Genomic DNA, 24457 nt, shown 5'->3' with positions numbered 1-24457 from the left:
TACCTGCATGCCTTAGTGTCACGTGCATCCACTTGTCATAACACCACTTTCATGTATTATTTGTGGCGTATATATTTTATTTAGTGAGAACTTTGTAAATGTTTGGCTCTTTTATATAATTTCATACATATACATATCATCAATGAGGCTTAATGAGCACAATACATGTACACACATAAAAGATGATTAATAATCAATAAAAGATATGCAATGAACGGAGAAAACTAAATCATAGAACATGGTATACACTCTGTCTTGTTAAGTTGAATAAACCCAGTTGTCTACAATAGAGCTTGTATCAACTGTGCCTTCCTTTACCAAGATTGCAATGGTTTGGATCTTTTGCTCATAAAACCATGTTACATTATTGCAATCGAGAGTATGAGTCCTGCTAAATTCATAATCCAGGAAGTGTAGATTCTGCTTGCCGCATTGGTTTTGTGACAAGTGACAGTCGGTGTCTCCATCATCTCTCTGACCGTGCCTTTTGGGTTTGTTGAGTAGCTGTACTGTGAAGTAGAAAACATGACAATTAAATAACTCTTTTTATGATACTTGACGGAGGCAGACAACATGTTTTCATTAGATTGGAGGTATAATAGAAAACAGACTGAATCAAACCATTCAGACTAGTTACTCACATCGTCATTAGAGACATACTGAATTTGTGGAAGGGCCTTTAGGAAACTCTCCTGCGCAGCAATTGTATCCTGGTCAGAAGTTGTGGCGTCCTCAGACATGCTGTCAGAAATTTGTATCAGAGCGTATCAAGACACAGCTGCTTGAAATCAATATGTGGGTATATATATATGTAACATGTAAGCTGATTGTAAACCAGCACTGGTGCCGTCTCAGCAGAAATATGTTGTGAAGGACAGCATCAGGTCTGACTGCTAACTTGTGTTTGTTGATAGATACCTTGTATTCGGATGGCTATTACATGTGATGATCTTGATTGCAGGGTAGTAGTATAGGAAGGCCAGGCACATCTCATCAGTAGTTGCTAACCCCATCTTAAAGATGAAATGTAATACATCGCAGGCATTAAAGACATGCAGTCCTCTTTATACGGACTCTTATGAGTTGTAGTTTATTGACATGTTTCTCTTAAAGAGTCCACCCTTAAAATGATACTGTATTCCATTTGTACATGAAGGACCAATACATGTTCTGTTCATGTAGGTGAAGGTGCACCTCTCTGGGGGTTATAGTGATACTTCCACACTGTTTGACAAACACATATGGCATCAATCTTTCTGACACATGAACGATAAAACTGCACATTTGTTTCATCAAAAGTCTTCATATTACTTGTGTGTTTTTTTTGTATTTTTTGGACAACACTGATTTAATTCAAAGCACATTGCGTGTGTAATGACAAGAGTTTAACATTATGTACCCACCCTGGTGACGTTGGTGCGATTGCTAGTATCGTAGGTGCACTCCACCACAATCTCATCACCCTGAAATGGGATACAAGAAATGTGGCATGATACATGACAGAGCACTGTTACAATTATATCGTTTTTAACAGCACAAACAACTAATGACTTACTTTAAAAAAAAAAAAAACTCGTAAAAGATGGGTGAAGTATTTGGGCACGGAGGCAATGGAAACTGACCTGCTTGATGTTCTTGACGTTTCCCAGACTGACGCTCTGCTGTAGCTCAAAGTTGTATTTGTCATTCACGGCCAAGAAGTCGATCTGCTCTCCATTTCTACAGAGACCCAGATGTATGGAACGGGATATTACTCAAACATTTGTTTTTAAAACAATTTCTGGCTTTTTTCATTCTTACACAATATTGACTGACACAAATCAAATCCCTTTTCTCTTTTTCCTTACCTGTAATGGCCCACTCTGACTTTCCTCCCAGCCAAGTGAGTGTGTAACAACACAGCAAACACTTGCAGTTCAGGCACATGAGTCACAATCTAGGGGTGGAAAGCAAACACTACTTACACACACATTACCAAAAAAAAGACCTTTTAACTTATATCGGTTTGAAATCCACACTGAAACACTACAGACCTGAGAAAAGAGCGTTGTATTACACACGCCGTAGGTGTGGAATTGAGCGGCTTTTGGAGGGATGTTGTAGTTCAGGTAAGAATGTGGTAGCACACCTGTGGTCAGGATGCCCACATCATACTTCCTGGGTTGGACTGTATAGTGAAGCCTCAGTCCTGAGCTGTCTGTCCTACCTAAACAGGAAAGAGACAGGAGTTTAAAGATGTTGCATGATGGTCGCCACTGACACTCTTCTCTCTACGCTGTCGTCCTCTCTTGATTCTCTCTGTCCTCTTACGACTCGAAAGGTCCGCAAGTCCTCTCCGGCTCCGTGGCTGTCCGAACCGGTGCGCGCCGAGAGAGCCACAATGCGAGCAGCGGAAAGGAAATGGCGAAAATCCAAACACGCCAGTGACCTGCTTGCCTATCAATCTCTTCTCTCCTCCTTCTCTGCGTCCATCACTGCAGCCAAAAGTTTGTTCTATCAATCCAGAATCGAATCCTCTTTATCTAACCCTAAAAAGCTCTTCTCAATTTTTTCCAACCTCCTTGACCCCCCTGTTCCCCCCCCTCCCTCCACCCTTCTACCAAGCCACTTTGTTGACTACTTTACAAAAAAGATAGACGACATACGCTCTTCATTTACTAATCCATCTTCCTCAACTACACCTCCAGTAACTTCACCTTCTTCCCCCTTGTTTTCCTCTTTTATCCCCCTGTCTCCCAATCAAGTTCTTACCTTAGTAACATCTGCCCGCCCAACCACCTGCCCCCTTGACCCCATCCCTTCTCACCTTCTCCAGTCCATTGCTCCGGACCTTCTTCCTTTTCTCACCCATCTCATTAACACCTCCCTCTCAACCGGCTGTTTCCCCAACTCTCTGAAGGAGGCAAGAGTCAACCCTCTCCTGAAGAAACCCACTCTCGACCCATCTGAAGTCAACAACTACAGACCTGTCTCTCTCCTTCCCTTCCTCTCCAAAACTCTAGAGCGAGCTATCTTTAACCAAGTCTCCTCCTTTCTTCACTGTAACAACCTTCTAGACCCCCACCAGTCTGGATTCAAGACAGGCCACTCAACAGAGACTGCCCTCCTTGCTGTCTCTGAGCAGCTTCACACTGCTAGAGCAGCCTCTCTCTCCTCTGTCCTCATCCTTCTAGACCTTTCCGCTGCCTTTGACACAGTGAACCACCAGATCCTCTTGTCCTCCCTCCAGGACCTGGGTATCTCAGGCACCGCGCTCTCACTCTTCTCATCCTATCTCACCGACCGCTCTTACCGGGTAACCTGGAGAGGATCTGTGTCTGAGCCTTGTCCTCTGACTACCGGGGTCCCTCAAGGTTCAGTCCTTGGTCCTCTTCTCTTCTCTCTGTACACCAACTCTCTTGGCTCTGTCATTCGCTCGCATGGCTTCAACTACCACAGCTATGCTGACGACACCCAACTGATCCTCTCGTTTCCCCAATCTGAAGCACGGGTAGCAGCACGAATCTCTGCCTGTCTGACCGACATCTCTCAGTGGATGTCCGCACACCACCTGAAAATTAACCCGGACAAGACTGAACTTCTCCTCCTTCCAGGAAAAGGCTCTCCCACCCACGACCTATCTATTAACTTCAACAACTCAGTGCTGGTTCTGACTCCGACTGCCAGGAACCTCAGAGTGACGCTCGACAGTCAACTCTCCCTGACTGCCAACATTGCCGCAATAACACGCTCCTGTAGGTACATGCTGTACAACATCAGGAGGATCCGACCCCTTCTCAATCAGAAGGCGGCACAGGTTCTGGTCCAGGCTCTGGTCATCTCACGGCTGGACTATTGCAACTCCCTCCTGGCAGGTCTTCCTGCTAATGCCATTCGACCTCTACAGCTCATCCAGAATGCAGCTGCTCGACTGGTCTTCAACCGACCGAAATTTACCCACACTACTCCGCTCCTCCGCGACCTTCACTGGTTACCGGTGGCCGCCCGCATCCGCTTCAAAACATTGGTACTTGCGTACCGTGCTGTGAACAGATCGGGTCCAGTCTACATCCAGGACATGGTCAAACCGTACACCCCAGCCCGTTCACTTCGCTCGGCTTCTGCCAATCTGCTTGTAGCTCCTTCACTTCGAGCTAAATCACGACTGTTTGCTGTGCTGGCTCCTCATTGGTGGAACGAGCTCCCCATTGACATCAGGACAGCAGAAAGTCTCTACATCTTCCGGCGCAAACTAAAAACACATCTCTTTCGACTATACCTTGAATAGGTAGCACTTAAATGCCGTAGTAGCACTTAAATGTCCCTTACCGATAGCACTTCAGTAGCACTTAAATGGCACTTACGGATAGTACTTTGTAGTTTGACTTTATTGAAGAAATTGTACTTGCTTGATTCTTGTTGTTCTGAGTTTAATGCACTTATTGTAAGTCGCTTTGGATAAAAGCGTCAGCTAAATGACATGTAATGTAATGTAATGTAATGTTATGTGAAAGAAAATAGTAATAAGTAGAGTACAAAGTAATACTGTGTTATGAAAGCACCTTATACAGTATGACTGTATGCTGTGTATTATTGTTCAGACAGCAGCCAAAACATATGTTTTCCATGTTGTATAAAATGCACTGGTGGTATTTTAAAGGGAAATGCCACCAATTTTACAAATAAAGGTGCATGTATTAATGTAATGTAATGTACTGCCAATGGGGAGTCCTACTCAGCCTGGGAAAACAGGGATATATAGTATCTATCTATCTATCTATCTATCTGAGCTACGTCAAATCTGAGACAGGTAGGTACATAGATACATAGATACATAGAGTCAGTATTTACCTGATTCATTGTTTAGATTGTTGTAGTGGATTTCCAGCCTATAGAAGGCATTGCTGTCCGCACCTCCAACAGGAATACCCATATTTTCCGGAAGCTCAAATACCTGAAGTTTCAGAAATAAAATTGTGGATTAGCTCATGTCAGCCCTGACATGGATACACACACACACACACACACACACACACACACACACACACACACACGAATACAGGCACCAACGTGAATTCAAGCATTCAGAGACAGACACTTGATTGTCCCTCACCCCTCCTCCCACTGCCCAAGCAGCCACCACCCCGAAGCAGGCATCCCCTATGTCGCCCATGTAGCACGGCTTGTCGTACGGGTCCTTCACAAACGAGGGGCAGCGGTACAGCAAAATGTGGTGCACAAGGTCAGGGTGCTCAATCACTGGTTCAAACTGTGGTACAGTACGAAGAGATTGGGTACAGAGGGTTTCAAAAACGGTTAATGAGGGTAGAAATGAGAAAAGAAATCTGGACGCATGTAGTTCATTTTTATGTTGACTTATCAGCTGCGGGACTATTTAATTCATCCACAGCCAGGAATTAATAAATGACACTTATTTATACAATAACAGTTAAGTATTGTCCTCGTAACTCCTACAGTCAGACTTGTTTTGCATCTGAAAGCTCAATCCACTCAAAAGATGATAGTAGCATGGTGTGATAATCCAATACCACGTAAATAACTATTCAATTGCTGATTTTGATTAAAGGTGAGGAAAAAATGAATGATGATTACCTGATATATATGATACGGGTTTTTTGGATCCAAGTTTTGAAACTTCATGACCTTGCAATGGTAGTAGGTATTGTGAGGGACAGTGATCTGCAAAAGATAAAGATAAAGGAAAAGATAAACACAACTAAATGTGTCCTTGTCTCTGAGCTTGGATGACTACTGCTATCAGAACTGCATAGAAGTTTTAATTGATTTTCATCCGTTCATCCAAACTATATATTGACTATAATGTATTCCAGCTACCCCCTTAGATCTCATGAGATAAGTGAGCTACAACGTTAAAATCTACAACGTTAAAATCTACAACGTTAAAATCTACACATTTTCCCATAATCCCTGCAAACATGCCTGGTTTATCATTTGTTTTCAATCATTCCTACATTATCCATTGTGATGCTGAGATAGTTGAGGTTGGTTAAGGTTATCCTGGGCTCATAGTTCAGCAGATTGACTTCCTTGGCGCCTCTACGAGCCCGGTGGTTAGAGATCACATCTGTTAATCCGTAGGCATAGATCATTTTAATGGGTTGAGCCTGTAAAAGAGGTGGGAGAGCTTTCATTAGGGGAAAAAGAGATGCGGCATGTCCCCGTGTTCTCAAAACTGAAAAAGCAAGTCTCTATTTACATTAAGAAACAACTTTCTTTTTTAATCGAGTGATAAACGGAGACAGTTTAATGCTCTGACTTTGCATCTTTCCATTTATAACTCAACAGGGTTGATGAGGAATGTATAGCATTTCATTTGTTCAATGCAAAACTAAAGCTTGCGTGCCTCTTTCTTTAGTTGCCATTGTCTTCATATCTGAAAAACACCCAACTCGGGAACATCCAGGTGAATGTGACAATAGAAATTCTCGAACACAGTTAAGGTGGATAAAAGCAGGAAACTTGAGCTTCATATACAAGATTTAGATCAGCGATACAAAAGAGTCTAGTGTTACAAATAATGAGCCACGGCAGTGGAGGAAAAAATGAAAACCATAGAGATTCAGGTTGAAGCTTCATGGTGTAAATAAACAAAGTTTAAGTTCAGTGAGGTTGAATGAGTTGATGAGAGGTGTTGGCCTGGATGCGTGGTATTGTTCCCATGGAAACAGCAGCCTCGTACAGGGGGTAACACCAATTCTGTCAAAAGTTTCAACCAGTCTGATATCAACACGATTAACATTATACATTACACATCTCAACACACATTTAGTGTGATTTAGCAATGAAACTTGACCGGAGTAAGAAAAAACAGCCTGCGACCTAATTAACGGAAAGAAACACTTGTTTTTTTACAACTGAAATGAATACGCATGCAACGTTTCTACAGCTGAACACTTATTACCACACATGCAGAACATAAACTTTAAGAAATATTGGGAGACAAAATATCTGAAAGTCTTACAGAGATTTGGTAATCGTTGTCATCACACGTCTGAATGGACCTCTGAAAGGTCATGATGGTTTGACCTTCACTCTCAATCAGAGAGAGGAGAGTGTAGCTCTGCTGCTCGTCCACTACAGGCATGAATTCCCCTGTGGCGTGGTAATCCTAATGGACAAAAAGACACAACTCTCAGACAGCAGCATTGTGCTCAATTTGCTGTTGAGCATGGGTGAAAAAAAGCAATATTTAAAAAGAAAGACATAAAAACCAACTGCTCCACGTGCAGTTGTTAACATCTGGTGCCGACTTACTGTGAAGTAGTGTCCACTGGGTCCAACTCCCCCCATGACGATGTCTGCCCCGGTCATTCCTCCGTCCGAACTGAAGCCAATACCCACCCAGCCTGTTGTGTTGACGGTCAGCTTGAATGTTATGTTTCCTTGCAGGTTATCGAAGCCCCACTTCAGGCACACCAAATGATTCTGGTCCAGGTACTCCATGAAGGGCAAGTAGGGGTCCGACGCCCCTGCTCCTCTGGTCCAGACCGAGAACAGGCAGAGGAAAGGAAGCAGAGGGCGCATGATGTCTCTGTGAAGTTGGAGATCTTCAAACTGAGCTCAATGTCTGTGGAGCTGCCAAAGACCCTCCCACCCCTCCTCTGAACACACCTGCGTTGCTCGATGAAACCGTGTGATAAGAGCGAAAAATGCTCAGTCATTTCACATTTGTCCTTGTGGCACACAAAAAACAACCCCACTGCATATATACCACTATTGCTGTTTTATTCTCATGTTTGTGCTATATTTCACTATACTTTCTAATTAGGGAATTCTTCAAAGCTCATTCTTCGTGTGAAATCTGCTTCTTCAACGGCTTTGATGTGAAAATGTTATGCCTCGAAGTCAAGTCTTTTCACAGAATTACACTCTCATCCTCTCTTTCTGTTTCTCCTAACGAGCTGCGGACTAATTACTGAATCCCCCCTCCCCCCCTCCTCCCGCAGGTCCTCTCACATCAACTTGCTCCACCGGTTCTTTCACATTGACGGACAAATGAGACCACTCAGGTGTTTGATATATGAGGAGGTGACGAGGAAGGAGCAGGAATGAAAGTTGAACTTCATTTTGAAATGAAAGGTTCACCTCTTTTTTTCCTCTCTCTCTTTCTCTCTCTCTCTCTCTCTCCCCCTGTACCTTCTCACATATCAAACACTTGATTCCAGCCAAAACAATTTCATTTTAGAGGAATGTGAATCATTCTTTCAGATTATTGGCACGGAAAGCCACCGTTGAACTTTTGTATTCAATTGGTGATGCACACTCATATTCTTGTATGCTGGTATAACTGTATTTGTATTATTTACATTACACACTTCAATTATCTCCGGCACTTTAACTGTAACAGAAATGTCAACTTCTTTCAGCCTCCACTCATCAACTGACACTGACAGCAAGCAACAACTCAACAACCAAGCGCCCTGCAGGTATTTTAGTGTCAGGTGGTAAGAAGTGACAACAGTTATAAACAGTAGGACCTCGTTAGTAATATAATAGCACATTGAGCCCAGCAGAGGTCGACCTCCGCATAAGAAATCAAGTGAGAGTCGCTCCCTTTCAGCCGTTGAGCCAGCTGTGAGCTGACAACAACATCAGTAAACACACTACAGTAGCGGCCTTGAGGTTAGACAACACACCGGAACTTGTTGAACACAGAAAAAAAAAAAAGGAAAATAGAGTATTAACCGACAAAAAAATACATGACGACTAATTAAAGTCCAGAATATATATTTTGAAGAAAAGATTTTGATGGCTGCTTATTTTATTATTACTAACATGTCCTAAAAAGGGGTTTAAGTTATAAATACACAGTATTCGTATTACTATCATTATTATTTTTATTTATTTTTTACAATAACTACTTTCAACGTACATTAGTATACGTGTTATTTCTTCGTTACGTTTTACTTGAAGCGAGCCGTTTTATTTTTGAATTAACGAGTCACGTCTCGGAGGGCCATGTCGGACCGAGACTACCTTTCCGGTTTCTCTCCGTGCTGCAGGTCACTCCCTCCGCGCTGTCAGCAGCTCTGCGCGGCTCAAACTTGCAGTCACACTGAACTAACTTGACAATTCCTTCCGTCTTCTTGCTGGGTTCATTTTAGTTTTTTTGGGAAGGCGTTTTAAGCGATACACTTTCTTGGAGTAGTAATGTGTTAAAGTCTGTGGTGCGGCCGCTCTTCACCGGGTGGAAATACCGTTTCGTCTCCGCTTTTTCGTTGTAAAGCAGCGGGGGGAAATGTCCAGCTGAGGGTCGGGAATCCAGAAAACCGCAGGGCCTGTGTTGTTTGTAATGATTGAGCGATACTTCGACAATGGCGCTAAAGGTAAGTCCGGCAACTTTCCTCGGCTGTTTCAACGTCAATCCCGGTATATCGTCTCCTTCTCGGTCCCCTGACAGCTGCATTTTTGTTACCAATAAGGCGGGCTGTGGATTCGGAGAAGCACAGACAGTTTCTCGCGTTATGTTCACAGTGAACACTTCGCTCGATAAGATTCATCTTAAGAGTCAAAAACGGTTCAATAATCCGGCCACGAAGCGTGTAATGGGCGTTTACGACACGTTTGTATGCAGTAAAAAGGGGTTTCTTGCTAAACATGGAAAGTGTGCCTCATTAAGTAAGTGTCTTGTGACATTTTACTACCTTTCCAGTGCGGGTCATCTCTGCCTCCGTGGAATGCTGGGAAATGTAGTCCTATGCGCGTGTGCATGGCGCTGTTCATCTTGTACAGAGTTACAGTGTGTGGATATGTTTTCACCATAGATTTCAAAGAATACAGTTAGTTGAAGTATTATTAATACATTTATTAGAGTTACTGTTGGTGTTAATAGTAGCCTATATGAGGTTTACTATTCTATAACAGGGATTAGGTTGGTGGGTCATTTTCGACTACAATTATATACTCCAGAATTTATGATTTGACGATTTGTCTCCTACTTCCCTGAAAAAACTTTTCCTCATCTGCAGCTGTGTGTACAAATAGCTTTTTAGTGTCATTAACATTACCATTAAAGTAAAGTAACAATAAGTAAAACACCTTTTTAATTGGTGGGGGACTTTAATTTTAAATAACATATCAATCCACATCATGTCATCAAACTAAGAGGGTCTAGATCATCAAGTAGACTCAACAGAAAAAAAGTGCTTTCACAAGAGAAAAATTGGTAATTGAGTCTGTGACTCCTTCTCTTTTGTGGTTCCTGTTTGAAAATATTATACAGTTTTCTTAACTTCAGGGAGGTGCCTGGCTAACACTAAAATAGCTCTCTGACTAACTAGTTAATGTACACTTTAGTTGGATTAGTCTGTGAAGTTGATACTGTTTTGATAGCACATGACATACTGACTGCGGAACTGACAATCCAAGTACATGTGCATAGTCAAATACATGAAAAATAATGAGGCCTCAACCTAGAAATCAGCCTGTGAAAAGTCTTATTTAGAATAGTTTTCACACTGTTACTTCTCTTTGTTGTGTGTATTTCACTGTTCACAGAACACACATATTTTACACACTCTGTTTACATTTAATTTGAATTGAATTTCCTTAATACACACTGCACAGTTATTTGTATTCTATTGTGATATATATTTTATATATATATTTTTATTTTTTATTTTATTTTATATATATCTGTCTTTCCTGTTCTTATATTTTATTTTATTTTGTGTGTTTAATTTATTTAGTCTATTCCATTTGGTGTCTGTAAAGTGTTAGGCGCTACTATGACAACAAATTTCCCCTTGGGGATTAATAAAGTATATATCTATCTATCTGTATTTGTTGGTGTGTGACATGTGTGAGCCAAAAGGGAAGGGACCATTTGTAGATGTGGGTCAGTGGGAGAGGACCTGCTGGCTCCTGTCTTAAACTGAACCAGGTAACATGATGGTTCTGGCCTTGTTTTTAGTTGATACTAGTGCCTAATTAGGAGTCAGCATAACATGTGCAGAACTAGTTCAGCCTGTTTCAGTTCATCTTCATTTAAGTCCACAAAAGGTACAATCCCGAGGGTGATATTGGGTGTGTTGGTATATGCGTGAACATGCAGATATTTGTTCATGAGCTGTCTTCATACAAGTGTTCTTCAAACATGTAGTAAATCGTGTTTTTTTTTCTTGACCGTGTTCAGGTACAAGTTTTATATGACTTCTCTGCTGAGGCCGGAAACAACGAGTTGACAGTGAAAGAAGGAGAGACACTTACTGTCACCAATCAGGTAAATCTTTACCATGTGTATCAATATCCCCTCTGCACAGGATCCCACTGCTGCATTTAGTTGTCTTTTTTTTTCATTGTATTCAGCTTGTTTACATTGTTGGTGATTGTTTAAATCATGTAAAAATCGTATTTGGATTGATGTCTTTTTGCATTATCTCATTAGATTATTAAGAATGAATCTGGACCTAATAGTTATTCACCATGAAAGAGGGGAAATAAATGTTCTGCTTAAAATTAAAGTATTAGTTAGCCATAATAGTTATGTGTTCTTGCCAGAAAATAGTGTTCATGTGACTTTTCTATCTCAAACGAACAGACATTTAAAAGGCCCAACTCACATGATCCCAGGCTGAACACAAACAACAAGGAGTGTCACAAACGGGTACAGAGGAAGGAAAAAGAGTAAACATGATGTCATTACAGCCTGTCGACAGTTCAAAGATCACTCACTGTGTGCTGACCTACATAGTTTTCTAACCAAAGTCGCTTTTAAGCCAATCAGGGCCTACTGTATCAGGAAAACAGCCTCTATTTTTTCTTGTCTAAATAAACTGGCAGTGGAGGAATTTGTGCGGGATGCTTTCAGTGTGTTTACAGATACTTGGGAAACCTGGTCATTGTAACCAACGTGAATAACATGTTAATGGAAAAAGCCAGTGTCCTTAAATGCAGTAGTGAATTATGATAAACACAGCTACATGTTTTAATGTATTGCTATGGCAGCAGGGACCAAGGTAACATCAGAACTTGTAGCAATGTGTCCTTGCCTCAAAATTGATAAGATTTATAGAGCGACTGAGACTGAGTTTGTTTTTGTGGGTGGCTAATTCCACAGCATAAAAACAGGGCGAGCGCTCTCTTTTTTTACGCTCTCTGTCCTTTTGCACTCTTCCAAATGCTCCAAAACTACTGGCGGAGAGGAGACTACTGAGAGGAGAAATACAATCGGCTGCATGTAAATGTGGGTTTTAAAGTAATCATGCATTTGATCATATTCTCAGATTTCCTTTGAATGGGATTTGTTTCCCCCCCAGTAGGATGTTTTTTGCGGGCATGTGATGCAGACACATACACTCTGCTGGCCTCAACCTGTTCATGCTAACATGTTGTGTTTTGGTCTCACTGTATTTCAGAGTATTGGAGGCGGCTGGATTGAAGCACAGAACTCCAGAGGAGAGGTTGGACTGGTGCCAGAAGACTACATCGAGGTAAAAGAGACAGTCTCTTAGTGTGAGTTGTTGAGCCACAGAAAATAAAGCCGCACAGCTATCTGCTTTGTTTTGAGGTCATGATGCACAATATGTACTAAATCAACGTTTAACAATTTAACATTTCAACCTATCAAGGCCTCTATCTGTTAGATATGTAGCATTATAGTCAAGGATGGCTTTCTCCTTTGACTGTGAACTGTGGTGCTCACAAATCACAACAGGATGTTCCTCCTTCAGGGTTTTGCTGATTAAGCTGTGTGTGTGTGTGTGTGTGTGTGTGTGTGTGTGTGTGTGTGTGTGTGTGTGTGTGTGTGTGTGTGTGTGTGTGTGTGTGTGTGTGTGTGTGTGTGTGTGTGTGTGTGTGTGTGTGTGTGTGTGTGTGTGTGTGTGTGTGTGTGTGTGTGTGTGTGTGTGTGTGTGTGTGTGTGTGTGTGTGTGTGTGTCATCATGGGGATATGATTCACTCTGAAGACATTCAGAAAAAAGCACAGAGAGAGTTTGATTATAAGTAAAGTTTCTGAAGTCTATTAACTGCTTAGCCTCACTCACAAACAACCATCTTGTGTGTGCGCGTGCAAGCTCATGTGGATGTGTGTGTTTGTCTGACCTTAAGTTACCTCCCCAGCTGCCCCCCAGGCTGATTTTTTTTTCAAAATTATGAACAAAAAACTGAGGACAATTACACTTGTTGCTTAAGTAACATCTAATGCAACAACTCAGTCTGTTCAAGCAACAACTTTCTGTTTCAGTGCACAAAAATAAGATCTGCAAAAAGAAAAGGGTGAACTACAAAAATAGCCAGAATAATTAAGTGTGGTATCTTCACATTGAGACCAGCCAGTGTTATCACACTTTAGATGCACTGAGAACGTTTACAACAGTTTGCCTGGGAATGCCAAGGAGACACGATCACATTACCACAGAAGAATGTATCTTTAAAAGTCAATAAATCATACTGGAATCTCTAGAATGGTTCTGATGGGACTGTTTTCTGTCTCTCCCTCTGTCTTTCAACTTTTCATTTGTAGTTCGGTCAGCAGTCACCATCATTCCCAGGAACTGCAGCCCTTACGCCAAGTGTAGGAAATGTTGCAACTCCAGACCTATCCATCTTTGATTCTTTGGCTCCTGCAGCAGCACCTGCACCACCACCTGCACAACACCAGGTAATGCGCTCACCTGATGAAGGTTTGGGCATCTGCAATTATTTACTGGTGTCATATCAAATGCTTGCTCTTTGACTACTTACTGATGTTTAGTCAGAGTTGTAGATTAATGTACAACCTAAACCTCTCTAAAGTCAGCGGTTCAGATTCGTGCTGAAGTAAGCGTTAAAACCTACGACGTTGCCATGCACAGAGCTCCTGCCACGATCCCATGTATCCACTCAACGTATGTGTGACGGGGTGATGTTGAAGAAAAATCAGAATGCAGAAGTGAGTGATGACCGAGCTTTACCGACAGTCTGTGTGATCCTCAGAGATGCAGAAGTGAGAGCAGCTGCCGTGTAAGATATTCATCGTGGTCATGTCATTTATAACCGACACAGGTTTTTAGCTCTAGTAAGAAGAAAAAAACAAGAGGAAAATATGCTCAGTGAAATCTTTAGTATTTAGCAGGCAGGAAGTTCCACAAGTATGAGCATACTGCTGGATCAGTAGAAATTTGGGCACAGTCCATGGTTGAGTGAAAGCAGGAAATGTGTCAGCCATTATCCCTCCATGCTCTTGTTCTCTCTTTCTCTTTTCCCACACACTCTCACACACACAAACACATCCATATCCAGCATCACTTTAACTCATCCCATGCTGAGTGTAAACCTCCACTGCTGGCCCTTTGTGCTGATGTCACCTTCTTCTCCCTTCAAGGTGGATGCTGGGGGCTTAAGTCCCCAGCCGGACACCCCCGACTCCCCAGTTTCCCCCTACCTTTCGTCCCCCGATGAGGTAACCGCCACGTAGGGGTGGTGGATGAAACCAAGTCCTGCTCCCTCACCCGTTCTCGGCCCCATGCCCCCTCCTCTTTGATTGGCCTGTTTTGGCAAATTCCCCCAACTACTCCCACTGCCTGCAAAGAGCATGATCTCACCCTCTCCTTACACCTTGCACTACAGTGTACACGCAGGCACTTTATCTCAACAGTATGAATCAGCATGACAGCGGAACTTTAAAAGATTAAAGATCACATATCTCACATATAATTGACTAATCATCCCACTGACGAATAATCAGACCAGAGCACAAACATTTACTTCATGATAATCTGAATCTCATGAATAATCTTAAATGATTTCAAAGCCATTTTGACTGGTGTATAACATGTTATCTACTTTTGTGCATGAAGGTGCTGCTAAATCTGGGAAATGCTGCTGCTGCTGCAGAGTGTTGGTCCTCACTGCACTGCTGTGTTCATTTGCCATTGCAGCAATTGTTCTGTATGTCTGTGCATTATGGGGTGGTTTAAGTGACCCTGCACTAGTTCTGTGTTCAGGCAGCTCATTACTTGGTTAGCGTTAAGATAACTGCAACCCACAAGAGGCACACATACACTCTGGTGCATGCCTATGCCTACATGTTTTCATAGCGGTTCAGAGTATGTCAGCCATCCAAGCACGGCATGCAGTTGTATTTTTAACTTACTGTAAAGACCTGAGGATGGTAGTGTTTTTGTGTGAGTGTGCATATTCATATTGTACATATGCAGCATTTTGTAAAATCTTTATATTCGTTGTTACTGCATGTGTTCAGGAGCATTTACAAACTACACTTTTTTTTTTTACAAATTCCCCATTAAGTCTGCATCATGTGTTTGAAAAAGCATGTTGTTAAATGACTACTGTCAGCTTCTCGTTAAACAGACTCCGGACTGGACTCTACTCTGTGTTGTCTCGCTCCTATCCGCACTTCATCTGTCATTCTTTAGTCCCTCTCACATTTCCTCTCTCCGTCTGCTCCAGGCTAGTAACGGTAATGACCCCTGGTCGGTGTGGAACACGGACCCCTCAGGGGGCTCCAACAATAACTGGGCATCCAATCCAGAGGGCACCCAGACTGGGAAGACTCCCGCTGACCCCTGGAGCTCCGTATCCCAGGGCCACCCTCAGGCTTACCAGGGCCCAGGTAAGACCAACTTCTCAGTTAGCAACCATTAGAAACATAGTATGTGTCCGTACAGTAAACATCACTGCCTATGACCTTGTACTATTTATACATTGTAAATATAATTCTTCTAGTTCTACTTACACTACTCGTTACTGTTATTCAAAGACTCAGGAAATAAAGGCTACGCTTCACATGTCATATTAGAGTGCTTCTGCTTTCTTTTCAAGTTCTTATATTGGTCTCCTCTTAAACAGGGTAGTTTAAGTGTATTTGAATCTAAGATTTCTGACGTAACAGACAAAATGATCTAGACAAATTAAATAGAGGCGCTAAAATCAGAGAGTACACCTCTACATTGTGATTGCATCCAGGCATGAGAAGGTCACGCTGTTATAGGTTTGCACCATAGAACAATAAAAGAAAGACACATATTTTTACTCAGGACAGAGAACTGTTTCTTGTCCTTCAACCTAACCTGATACTAAGTGAAATACCTTGAGAATACAAAGCAACCCTCTAATCTGGAACTCCGGAGAAGTTTGACCCAATGTTTATTATTTTCAAATTAATCCATTTCTTTAAAGATGTGCAGTAACTCCCAGATGTGGTTCTGCTCAGCTGTCTGTCTCTGGTCAGTCCCTCCACAGAGACATGACAAGTGACTGAAAAGTTATCCTAACTCATGACTCCTTACTTTTTAATACTCCAGTTGTTATTGTAAAAACAGAAATGGGGGAACAAATGGCACAGAGAAGAATTAACAGAATTTTCCTTTCTTTCCCTCTTGCCAAAGACATCTACCCATATCCGTACCTTATCGATTACACAGGTATCCCATGCCTTCCCTTGGTGGAAGCCTTTTCCAAAGTTTTGTGAGTGTGTGGACTGGCAATAAATACCAGCAAATAGTTTTAGGCCATGACGTACAGTTTTAAAAGCATGTGTGTGTGTGTGTGTGTGTGTGTGTCTGCAGCATTCAATTTGAAACCTGATATTAACACTGTTAACTTAATTGTGATGCGACTGAAACCAAGTGTAACTGGTTTAAATTACACCTCGTAAATGCGGCGTATTTGTGAAGTCAACATTGTTTAAATGTTTGACAGACGTTTGTTGGAGTTGGGAGTGTTTGATGATGAGTTTGAGTTCTGTCTCACTGCATGTCTCTGCTACAGAAGACAAAGAGCAGCCACTAAAGACGGGTTGAAATTAAGAAAAGGAGTTTTAAGCTGTTTGACAAACTTTGTAACATGTTTGGTCATTTTAAAATGATTCTTCAGTGACAGGAAACGTGTAGGAAAGAGTTGTTACATATTGTTTTAGCCGTGGCTATCTCTGTAACTAGTTTTAACTTTGTTGTTAAACTTAACATACTGTTTTTCGCTGAAATTTAAAATGCCAGAAATTCAGATTCAATTTTTTAAGTGCACAACCGTTGATAAAGTCCTGCTATGCAAATTATGTTTCATGTTTTTAGGGATACAAATTGAGAATTGCTTCCCGTTTAGAACCAGGGTTACAATCGCTGGCTATTTATTTCTCAGCTGTACTTGCAGATGCACTAAATAATTCTCCACCAGGGCGCGTGCGCTCTGTTTAGTTTTTGAATACTCTTAACCGAGCATCACAAGATCAAAGTGCAATATTTGCAACTAATTTGTTTTGGGGAAGGGCGTCAATGTTGTGTAGATGCTAATACACTTGATGGAAATGCACGTCATTCCAGAAATGCAATTTCTCTGATCACTAATAGGCGACTGCTGCATGCTCTCAAACTGGTGCAACTGCATCTGTTAATTTTGTAAAATTCTCTTTCTAATCTAATTTTCGGGACCACAGAGTAAGGCTAAGCAGCATTTTCCACTTCTTAAATAAGAGTAAATAACCTTAATTGGACTAAGATATTCCATCTACTTTCGACACTATTAATCAGACTCTTGCTGCAACATGTAGTTGTCTCTCTATCCACCACAACAGCAATCAATAATGGAAGCAATTAGGAATTGGTTTGATTAACAGAATTGATACTTTTAATGTCCGTCCCTGCTTGTGGTTCATTGATTTTAATGGAGCAGAAGCTGCTGTTTGTATCACTACATTTTCAGTTCCTGCACATCTACACGTTTTACCGTAGGTTGCTGAACAGTTTGTACTCTCTGTGCCTAAAACACAATCATGTGTGCATGTATCTGCTCTCAGGAGCGGAGGACGATGAGTGGGATGATGAGTGGGACGACATGAAGTCCACTGGAGGTTACGCCGAGTCAGAATCTGGAGATGGTGGCGGGATGCAGAGGGGAGGAGCTCATGCGCCTTCAATGAAAATCTCCCTAAACAAGTAAGACTTAAGCAGTGTGGATTGTTGTGAATCACTGCGTACAATACATCACAGCGTCTGAAAATAGAAATTTAAACTATTTAAAATGCTTTGTAATAGGATTCAGCTGATGTGCTGCAGCTAAAATGTTTCTTTAAGAGATTGGTTTACTTCTTTCAGGAATGTCAACATTGTGGTTGATTTCCAAACTTCTCTTTGAGCAGGTTTCCTGGGTTCTCCAAGCCTGGTCCAGAGCTCTACCTCTTATGCAAGCAGCTCGCTAAGAGCAAAGAGAGGTTACCAATCTATGTGGGTTATATCTAAATACACATACAAATAGTTTGTATTCCATAAAAAGCTGAGTAGCAGGTTTCTAAACCTTGTTGTTTTATGCTCAGGTAGGAGAAGTTGGTCCGGTGTGGTCTTACCCAGAAACTCAGCTCGACTGTGTGGTGGCTGATCCCAAAAAAGGCTCAAAGATGTACGGGCTCAAGAGCTACATCGAGTACCAAATCACACCCAATGTAAGTATCCAGTACCGTCTAATCATTTTCAAGTCGCATTCAGTCAGATGAATATGATGAAATATGGTGAAAATAATGCTAAACGTTTGCCTCCAGTTTGCATTACTTACAGTGTCTATATTTCCATGTTCTTGGTTTGCAGACCACAAACCGACCAGTCAATCACAGATACAAGCACTTTGATTGGCTGTATGAGAGACTTCTAGACAAATTTGGGTCAGCCATCCCCATTCCGTCTCTACCTGACAAGCAGGTGACGGGTAAGTGTGACCAAGACGTAAAAAAAGATGAACTTTGCTTAAGATAGCATTAAATATGGAATCTCTTCTGTGCACCACCCCCCCTCTACTCCAGGGCGATTTGAAGAAGAGTTTATTAAGGTGCGTATGGAGCGGCTGCAGGGCTGGATGACCAGGATGTGTAGGCACCCCGTTCTTTCCAACAGCGACGTATTCCAGATTTTCCTCACCTACAAGGATGAGAAGGTAGGCTGTTTCTCCTCGGGTTCTTCTCCCCTCTCCCTTACTTCTTAAAAGATATAGAATGTTGTTATTATTAGTGCTTAATTAAAATGATGTATTGGTACAGGACTGGAAGACGGGGAAGAGAAAAGCAGAGAAGGACGAGACAGTGGGAGTGATGGTCTTCTCCACAATAGAGCCTGAAGCTGCGGACTTGGATCCTGTGGAAGTGTGAGTTTCATCGAACTTTACTCGAAAACTAAAAAGACTCAACAAGGCACCGACATGAATTGTGCGGCAGACTGTATGCTGCATATGGTTTAATGTGTGTCAAATGTGTCCCTCGTCCACAGGGAGCAGAAATGTGAGCAGTTCAGCAGGTTCACCAAAGCCATGGATGACGGCGTGAAGGAAATCCTCACAGTGGGCAACGAGCACTGGAAGAGATGTACAGGCCGTACGTACACTATCGAGCACTGAAGCTAAATGTCTCTTACTGATGGCACTTTGTAGTTTAACGTTATTGAAGAAGTTGTACTTGCTTGATTCTTGTTGTTCTGAGTTTGGACTCATGGTTTAATGCACTTATTGTAAGTCGCTTTGGATAAAAGCGTCAGCTAAATGACATGTAATGTAATGTAAATACATGTTTAAACATACACAGGCCACACCTTCATTTTGAACTGTAATTACTGTTTGTACAATGCGTGGTTCATTATGAGTATTTTGTCAACTGAAAACAAATCCGTTCACACAGCGTGTGTCTGTCCTCACGTTTCATTTCTTTTTCCCTCCACAGCGTTGCCGAAAGAGTACCAGAGAATCGGCAAAGCCTTCCAAAACCTGTCGTCTGTCTTCACCAGTAGTGGATACCAAGGTACAACAGTGGCGACAAATATGACCTGTGTATTCATCATAATCGTAGTAGCTGGCATTCATCACGTGGAAGTCTGTTTTGAAAGAAGTTGGCACACAGACGCTGTTTAGAAACGCGTGTGTTGTTGACATATTTTAACCCCTTCTCTGCTCCAGGCGAGTCAACCCTGACTGATGCCATGACGGCAGCAGGAAAGACGTATGAAGAAATAGCTCAGATGGTGGCAGATCAGGTCGGTACCACTATTGAGTAAATATTTAGTGTTTCCATCATGTGTTTTTATTCTCACCCAAACAACCTTTACTTCTACCGTCCCGACGGGTGTTGAATGTACTGCACCTGATTTCCAAGTAGCAGAACCCGTGTTTATTTTAGACCCGTTTATCAACCGCATTGTTTTGTGTTCACACTCTCAATAATCATCATATCTCTCAATGTCTGTGAACATTTCCTGCTTGCAATCAGTGTTTACATCCTGGTTGTGAGTTTTAATGACCCCTTTAACCCGACATCCTGTCCGTGATGCCTGTATCTGTAAAGGAAGAAGCCACCGGCAAACCTATGTCTAGTATTTCCTTGTTTTTAACCTTCTATTTGTGGCTTTTCTGACCGTTCTGTGTGGGCTGATTGGTTTGGTGTGTAATAAAATCAAACTTGGGCCTTTTTTGATACCCATGCAGCTTCCAGAGGGAGGATTCATCTGGTAAGCGTTTGCTGCTCCAGACACGTTTTGTCAGTGTGACTGTAGAAGTGTTTGCTTCAGTTTCGCTGTGCCTGTGATAGTCTGGACACGGATGGAGAAAAACTTCTACAACAATGCAGTGTATCTGTTGAATTAAGGCTGCAAACGGCCTCCATTTGATATATTCAAGGATAAGGCAATAATGCAGGTGTTTAATTTGATATACATATATCCAGATGTACTGCAGGATACGTGGATATAGCAGCTTAATATTATTGCCTCTTCTATTATTACATGTTTTTGTCGTACTACAGCAACTCTTGTTTAAGTGTCTGGCTCTGCTGGATGCTCGCCTGAATCAGTGGTCCCTTAAAGGAAGGCGTAGGATTCAGGGGGGTTTATTGGTCGCAATGGAATATAATATTAATAACTATGTTTTCCTTGAATGACCTGAAACTAAGAATCGTTGTCTTGGCATAGAATGAGGAGTGTATCTCTACGTAGGAAGTGGGTCCTCTTTACGGAGTCCGCCGTGTTTCTACGGTAGCCTAGAAAGGACATACCAAACACCGACTAGTGAGAGCCTTTCACATTTCATATGGAAAAATATATGCGTGAGCTGAATGGTATTCAGTTGGATGCAATCTGCAACCTGACCTAGATGTCACTAAATCCCATACACTGCTCCTTTTTTAAGGAGAATCGTCACTATTATACATCTCTTTTTTTAGGCCTTCGCCTTTTTTTTTTTTTTTGGCAGTTTGGCCGCTGTTTTAAAATTAAACTTTGGGAAGTTACTCCTGTGAGATGATGTTTCCCTGTGTTCTTCCATATCACTTTCACATCTCTGGTATTTCCTGTTTTTGATTTTAAGTTACATTTTTTCTGTTTTTGTCTCTGTCCATCTTCCTTTGCTTCCTTTACAGCCCAGGAAAGACCTCCACTTCGTCATGGAGACCAACAATGAATATAAGGGTCTTCTCGGATGCTTCCCTGACACCATCGGATACCATAAGGTATACTGGGAATAGTTACACAAAGGTTTATAAGAAAAAAACAAACTGAATGGGGTGTCTCATTTATATAGCTATAACCTTCAAGCTTTGCCTTGGTAGTTGTTACTAAGTAGAGAAACTGCTTGAACACTAACTAACTAATTGTCAATTTTTGCATATATAATTAGTATAATATTATTTAATAGTTTAATATATCGTTTGCCTTCTAAGTGACAGTGACTTCCCGTTTACATAGTGGATTGCTTTTGATTGGACAGCGCTACCAATGTTCCCTAGCTGCCAACTTACACATTGTTAAAGTTTACTAGCTACGACATTCAAGTCTTAAAAGTGCAAATCAATTTATTATATCGCTAGTTTAGACTAGCTAGTCGTAGTAGCTGGTGGAACCCAGTTAAAAGTGTAATTTTGCATTTTTTTTTTAAATTCCTTCACCTTATCTGGATGCAGATGAAATAGTTAAAATGGTCTTTTGTCTTCATCCAACTATTTGTAATTCCTGCAGGCAGCAATAGAGAAGGTGAAGGAGGGAGACAAGCTTGTGGCCGCCAGTAAAATTACCCCTCAAGACAAAGTCACTATGGCTAAACGAGTCAGCATAATGTCGTACGCGTTACAAGGTAACACTCACTCAGAAACATTTTAAGCTGTGGAGTTTTACCGTAACCTGATATCTAATATCTGGTTTCCCCCCTCCCTTGTGTCCCACAGCTGAGATGAACCACTTCCACAGTAACCGTATCTATGACTACAATAGGGTCATGCAGTTGTACTTGGAAGAGCAAGTCAATTTTTACGAGACGGTAAAGCCTCTTCATCGACCATCTATCAGAGCAAATTGGAGTCTGTAACAGTCTGTGCTCGTTGTTGCCCTCTCACCTGTGGAGCGGTCGCATGGTGCTCAGCAGCCTCTCATGTGAGTTTCTCTTCTTCTGAATCTACAGATTGCTGCAAAGCTGAAACAAGCACACGGGCAGTTCACGACTATGTGAACGCAACGACCTTCAGTCTCGCACTACAAGACGAGAAGAATTAAATCAGCTCAACATCCAAAATACTTTTCCTTACACTGCGTTCCTTTCCCTCCCTTTAATTTAAATGTCACTTCTCTCTTTCTTTGCGTCTTACCTCATCTCTTTACTGCTCATGCCAACAGTCGCAGCTCGTGGTGTTTCTTTTGTGCGCCGCTCTCAGAGGGGGTTATGAACAGTTAAGGAGCATGTGCAGCAGCTGAAAAGGCTTCGACGCGTTTATTTTTGGGCCAGCAATGACAGCGGACCAAGACACGCGTTGCACCGCCTTTCCTTCGTTCAAGGTCTGCAGCTCGTGAGACGGGAAGTTAACACCATGAATTGCACATTGCATTGAGTTTCTCTAATGTGATGCAAGAGAAGTGTTGTACATCTATAGGTGCCAACATGCCTGTGTTCACATTATATCTACTTATTTTAAAGCAATACTCTGCAGTTTTTCCATTTTTCCAAGTAGAAAATTGTAGCGGAACGGTTTTACACATGCTGTCTGCACAGTGACGTAGTGTTGTACTTACAGCCAAAACCAAAGCTGCCCTCCCCTCTGTCCTGAAGGACAGCATGGGGGAAGGGGTTTCTGAATACAACAATGTCAACAAGTCAGAGCTTTTTTGTCTATTATTTTTGCTGTTAACATTTGAGAGAGTCCTAACATATTTGGTAAAAGCAGTGGAGTATTGCTTTCATGAATCCATGGAGTCTTGGAAGAGCCGTCAAAGACGGTGTGTGTTCTCTCTCTGTACGTCCATTGCTGGCAGGCCCTAGCCCCCCTTTCATCCGGCACTTCCTCAAAGAGCTAACAGGAAGCTCCACCTCCTTCCAGTCTTTCCCCTTTTAGGAAAATAGAAATGGTTGACCTAGTTGCCCCCCAGGCTGCGTACCATGACACTGCAGTTTACATATCAGGAGAAATGACAACATGTGGGATAAATAATACTCAAGTTGGGGTTGATTATTTTAAGCGTTGGGGCTGTAAAGTCAAAAGTCAGTAAATATAATACCCCCCAGTTCTGAAGAATATTTGTCCTTTTTTTTGGACCAGATTATAGTGTTTTATATGAAGATGTAACAGCAACGTTAGCTGTAAGAATATGTAGTAAAAGAAGAGTTTGGGACGGAGCCATGGATTACATCACGTTCTGCAGTTCTGCTTTTCACCACCCAGTTTTCAATCATTCTCTAATCTTGTTCACTCTGTTTTCTTATCACTTGATACATGAAAAAAAAAATAATAAAAAAAAAAAATATATATATTATATCTTACCTATCAGGTGCTTCTTTTTCACTGAGATACTATTTTATGTATAGGAGTATAGTATTTGCAAAGCAGTGTAACTCAAAGAGCAGCAAAAATTCCGTTTGATTTATTAAACAATGATTTGTACTCATTGGGAGTTTTTGTTTCTTTGTGTGCGTTTCCCAAAGAAACCTCGTCTTGTTCCCCGCACAGTTGAGAGTGCAACACACTACGCATTCTCTGACCCACTCACAGTAAAGCCCTTATTCGCTTTTGCAGATTCTTGCGTAGAGATGGATGGGAATGAGAATGAGTCGGCAGCGAATGGTCAAAGAGTGTGTTTGTGCCGTTTGTAGTGGAGGAAGTGAAAGAGCCCTTTTACCCCACGTTCAGCTCTCGGCCCCCATCAGGTGCAGCTGGATGTGTAAGCCGCATAAAGTACAGATATTGTACACCAGACAGTATGCGCATTCTTGTTATTTTTTTGAGTGCACATGCTCTAATGTCTTTGGGGCTTCGTTGGAGCTCGGAGCGCTCGTTTTAGTTTTAAAATGATTCTTCAACAATACAAATACTCTCTCACTCGTGTCTGTAATATCAATGTCAAATATTTGTAACTTAGATGTCAAGTTGCTTCCGAGTTTAAAGTGACCTTTGTACACACCTGCAGCTCTCTTTTCGCCCATATCCTTTGGCCCAAAGACTTAACCCCCGCTCACCACTCTCCTGCTATATGGACACAGACTAAAAGGTCTG

General features: G+C 41.8%; 2 protein-coding genes across 4 annotated transcripts; one reads left to right on the top strand and one right to left on the bottom strand.

Moving 5' to 3' along the window:
- Window positions 1-70: 70 nt before the first annotated feature.
- On the bottom strand, window positions 71-9710 carry moxd1l (monooxygenase, DBH-like 1, like). Of its 3 annotated transcripts, none has more exons than XM_034527134.1 (14): window positions 9666-9710; window positions 7276-7498; window positions 6983-7129; window positions 5973-6125; window positions 5593-5679; window positions 5093-5248; window positions 4831-4933; window positions 2034-2206; window positions 1848-1936; window positions 1623-1719; window positions 1404-1463; window positions 919-1013; window positions 642-741; window positions 71-509 (listed from the first exon to the last, which is right to left on the bottom strand). In XM_034527134.1, exons 2-14 carry the CDS (start codon window positions 7462-7464, stop codon window positions 360-362), a joined length of 1599 nt encoding a protein of 532 aa, XP_034383025.1. In that variant the 5' UTR covers window positions 7465-7498; window positions 9666-9710; the 3' UTR covers window positions 71-359. The 3 variants fall into 3 exon arrangements, with proteins under 3 accessions (XP_034383025.1, XP_034383023.1, XP_034383022.1); XM_034527132.1 differs by having other exon boundaries at window positions 7276-7552; window positions 9666-9694; XM_034527131.1 differs by lacking the exon at window positions 9666-9710 and adding an exon at window positions 8998-9091 and having other exon boundaries at window positions 7276-7552.
- Window positions 9024-23853, top strand: snx9b (sorting nexin 9b). The gene is made up of 18 exons (XM_034527130.1): window positions 9024-9347; window positions 11156-11242; window positions 12378-12452; window positions 13484-13621; window positions 15412-15574; window positions 17756-17894; window positions 18098-18182; window positions 18272-18397; window positions 18540-18657; window positions 18752-18882; window positions 18986-19089; window positions 19212-19315; window positions 19658-19735; window positions 19891-19967; window positions 21344-21433; window positions 21939-22053; window positions 22145-22236; window positions 22378-23853. The coding sequence occupies exons 1-18, from the start codon at window positions 9336-9338 to the stop codon at window positions 22423-22425; spliced, it is 1782 nt and encodes a 593-aa protein (XP_034383021.1). The 5' UTR covers window positions 9024-9335; the 3' UTR covers window positions 22426-23853.
- The last annotated feature ends 604 nt before the right edge of the window (window positions 23854-24457 follow it).

This window comes from Cyclopterus lumpus, chromosome 24 (assembly GCF_009769545.1).
Source record: "Cyclopterus lumpus isolate fCycLum1 chromosome 24, fCycLum1.pri, whole genome shotgun sequence".
Taxonomy (NCBI): domain Eukaryota; kingdom Metazoa; phylum Chordata; class Actinopteri; order Perciformes; family Cyclopteridae; genus Cyclopterus; species Cyclopterus lumpus.
The sequence above is the reverse complement of the archived record's forward strand: the minus strand, read 5'-3'. Positions and strand labels throughout refer to the sequence as shown.

Bases quoted from the DNA above. Each gene is read 5' to 3' on its own strand.
- snx9b (XM_034527130.1), top strand. The intron at 15,575-17,755 runs GTAAGACCAACT...ATCTGCTCTCAG, and splicing joins TCAGGCTTACCAGGGCCCAG to GAGCGGAGGACGATGAGTGG. The intron at 19,968-21,343 runs GTCGGTACCACT...CTTCCTTTACAG, and splicing joins CTCAGATGGTGGCAGATCAG to CCCAGGAAAGACCTCCACTT.
- moxd1l (XM_034527132.1), bottom strand. From the start codon at position 7,545: ATGCGCCCTCTGCTTCCTTTCCTCTGCCTGTTCTCGGTCTGGACCAGA. The intron at 5,249-5,592 runs GTAATCATCATT...ACTGTACCACAG, and splicing joins ACCCGTATCATATATATCAG to TTTGAACCAGTGATTGAGCA. The intron at 1,464-1,622 runs GTCAGTTTCCAT...ATCCCATTTCAG, and splicing joins ACGTCAAGAACATCAAGCAG to GGTGATGAGATTGTGGTGGA.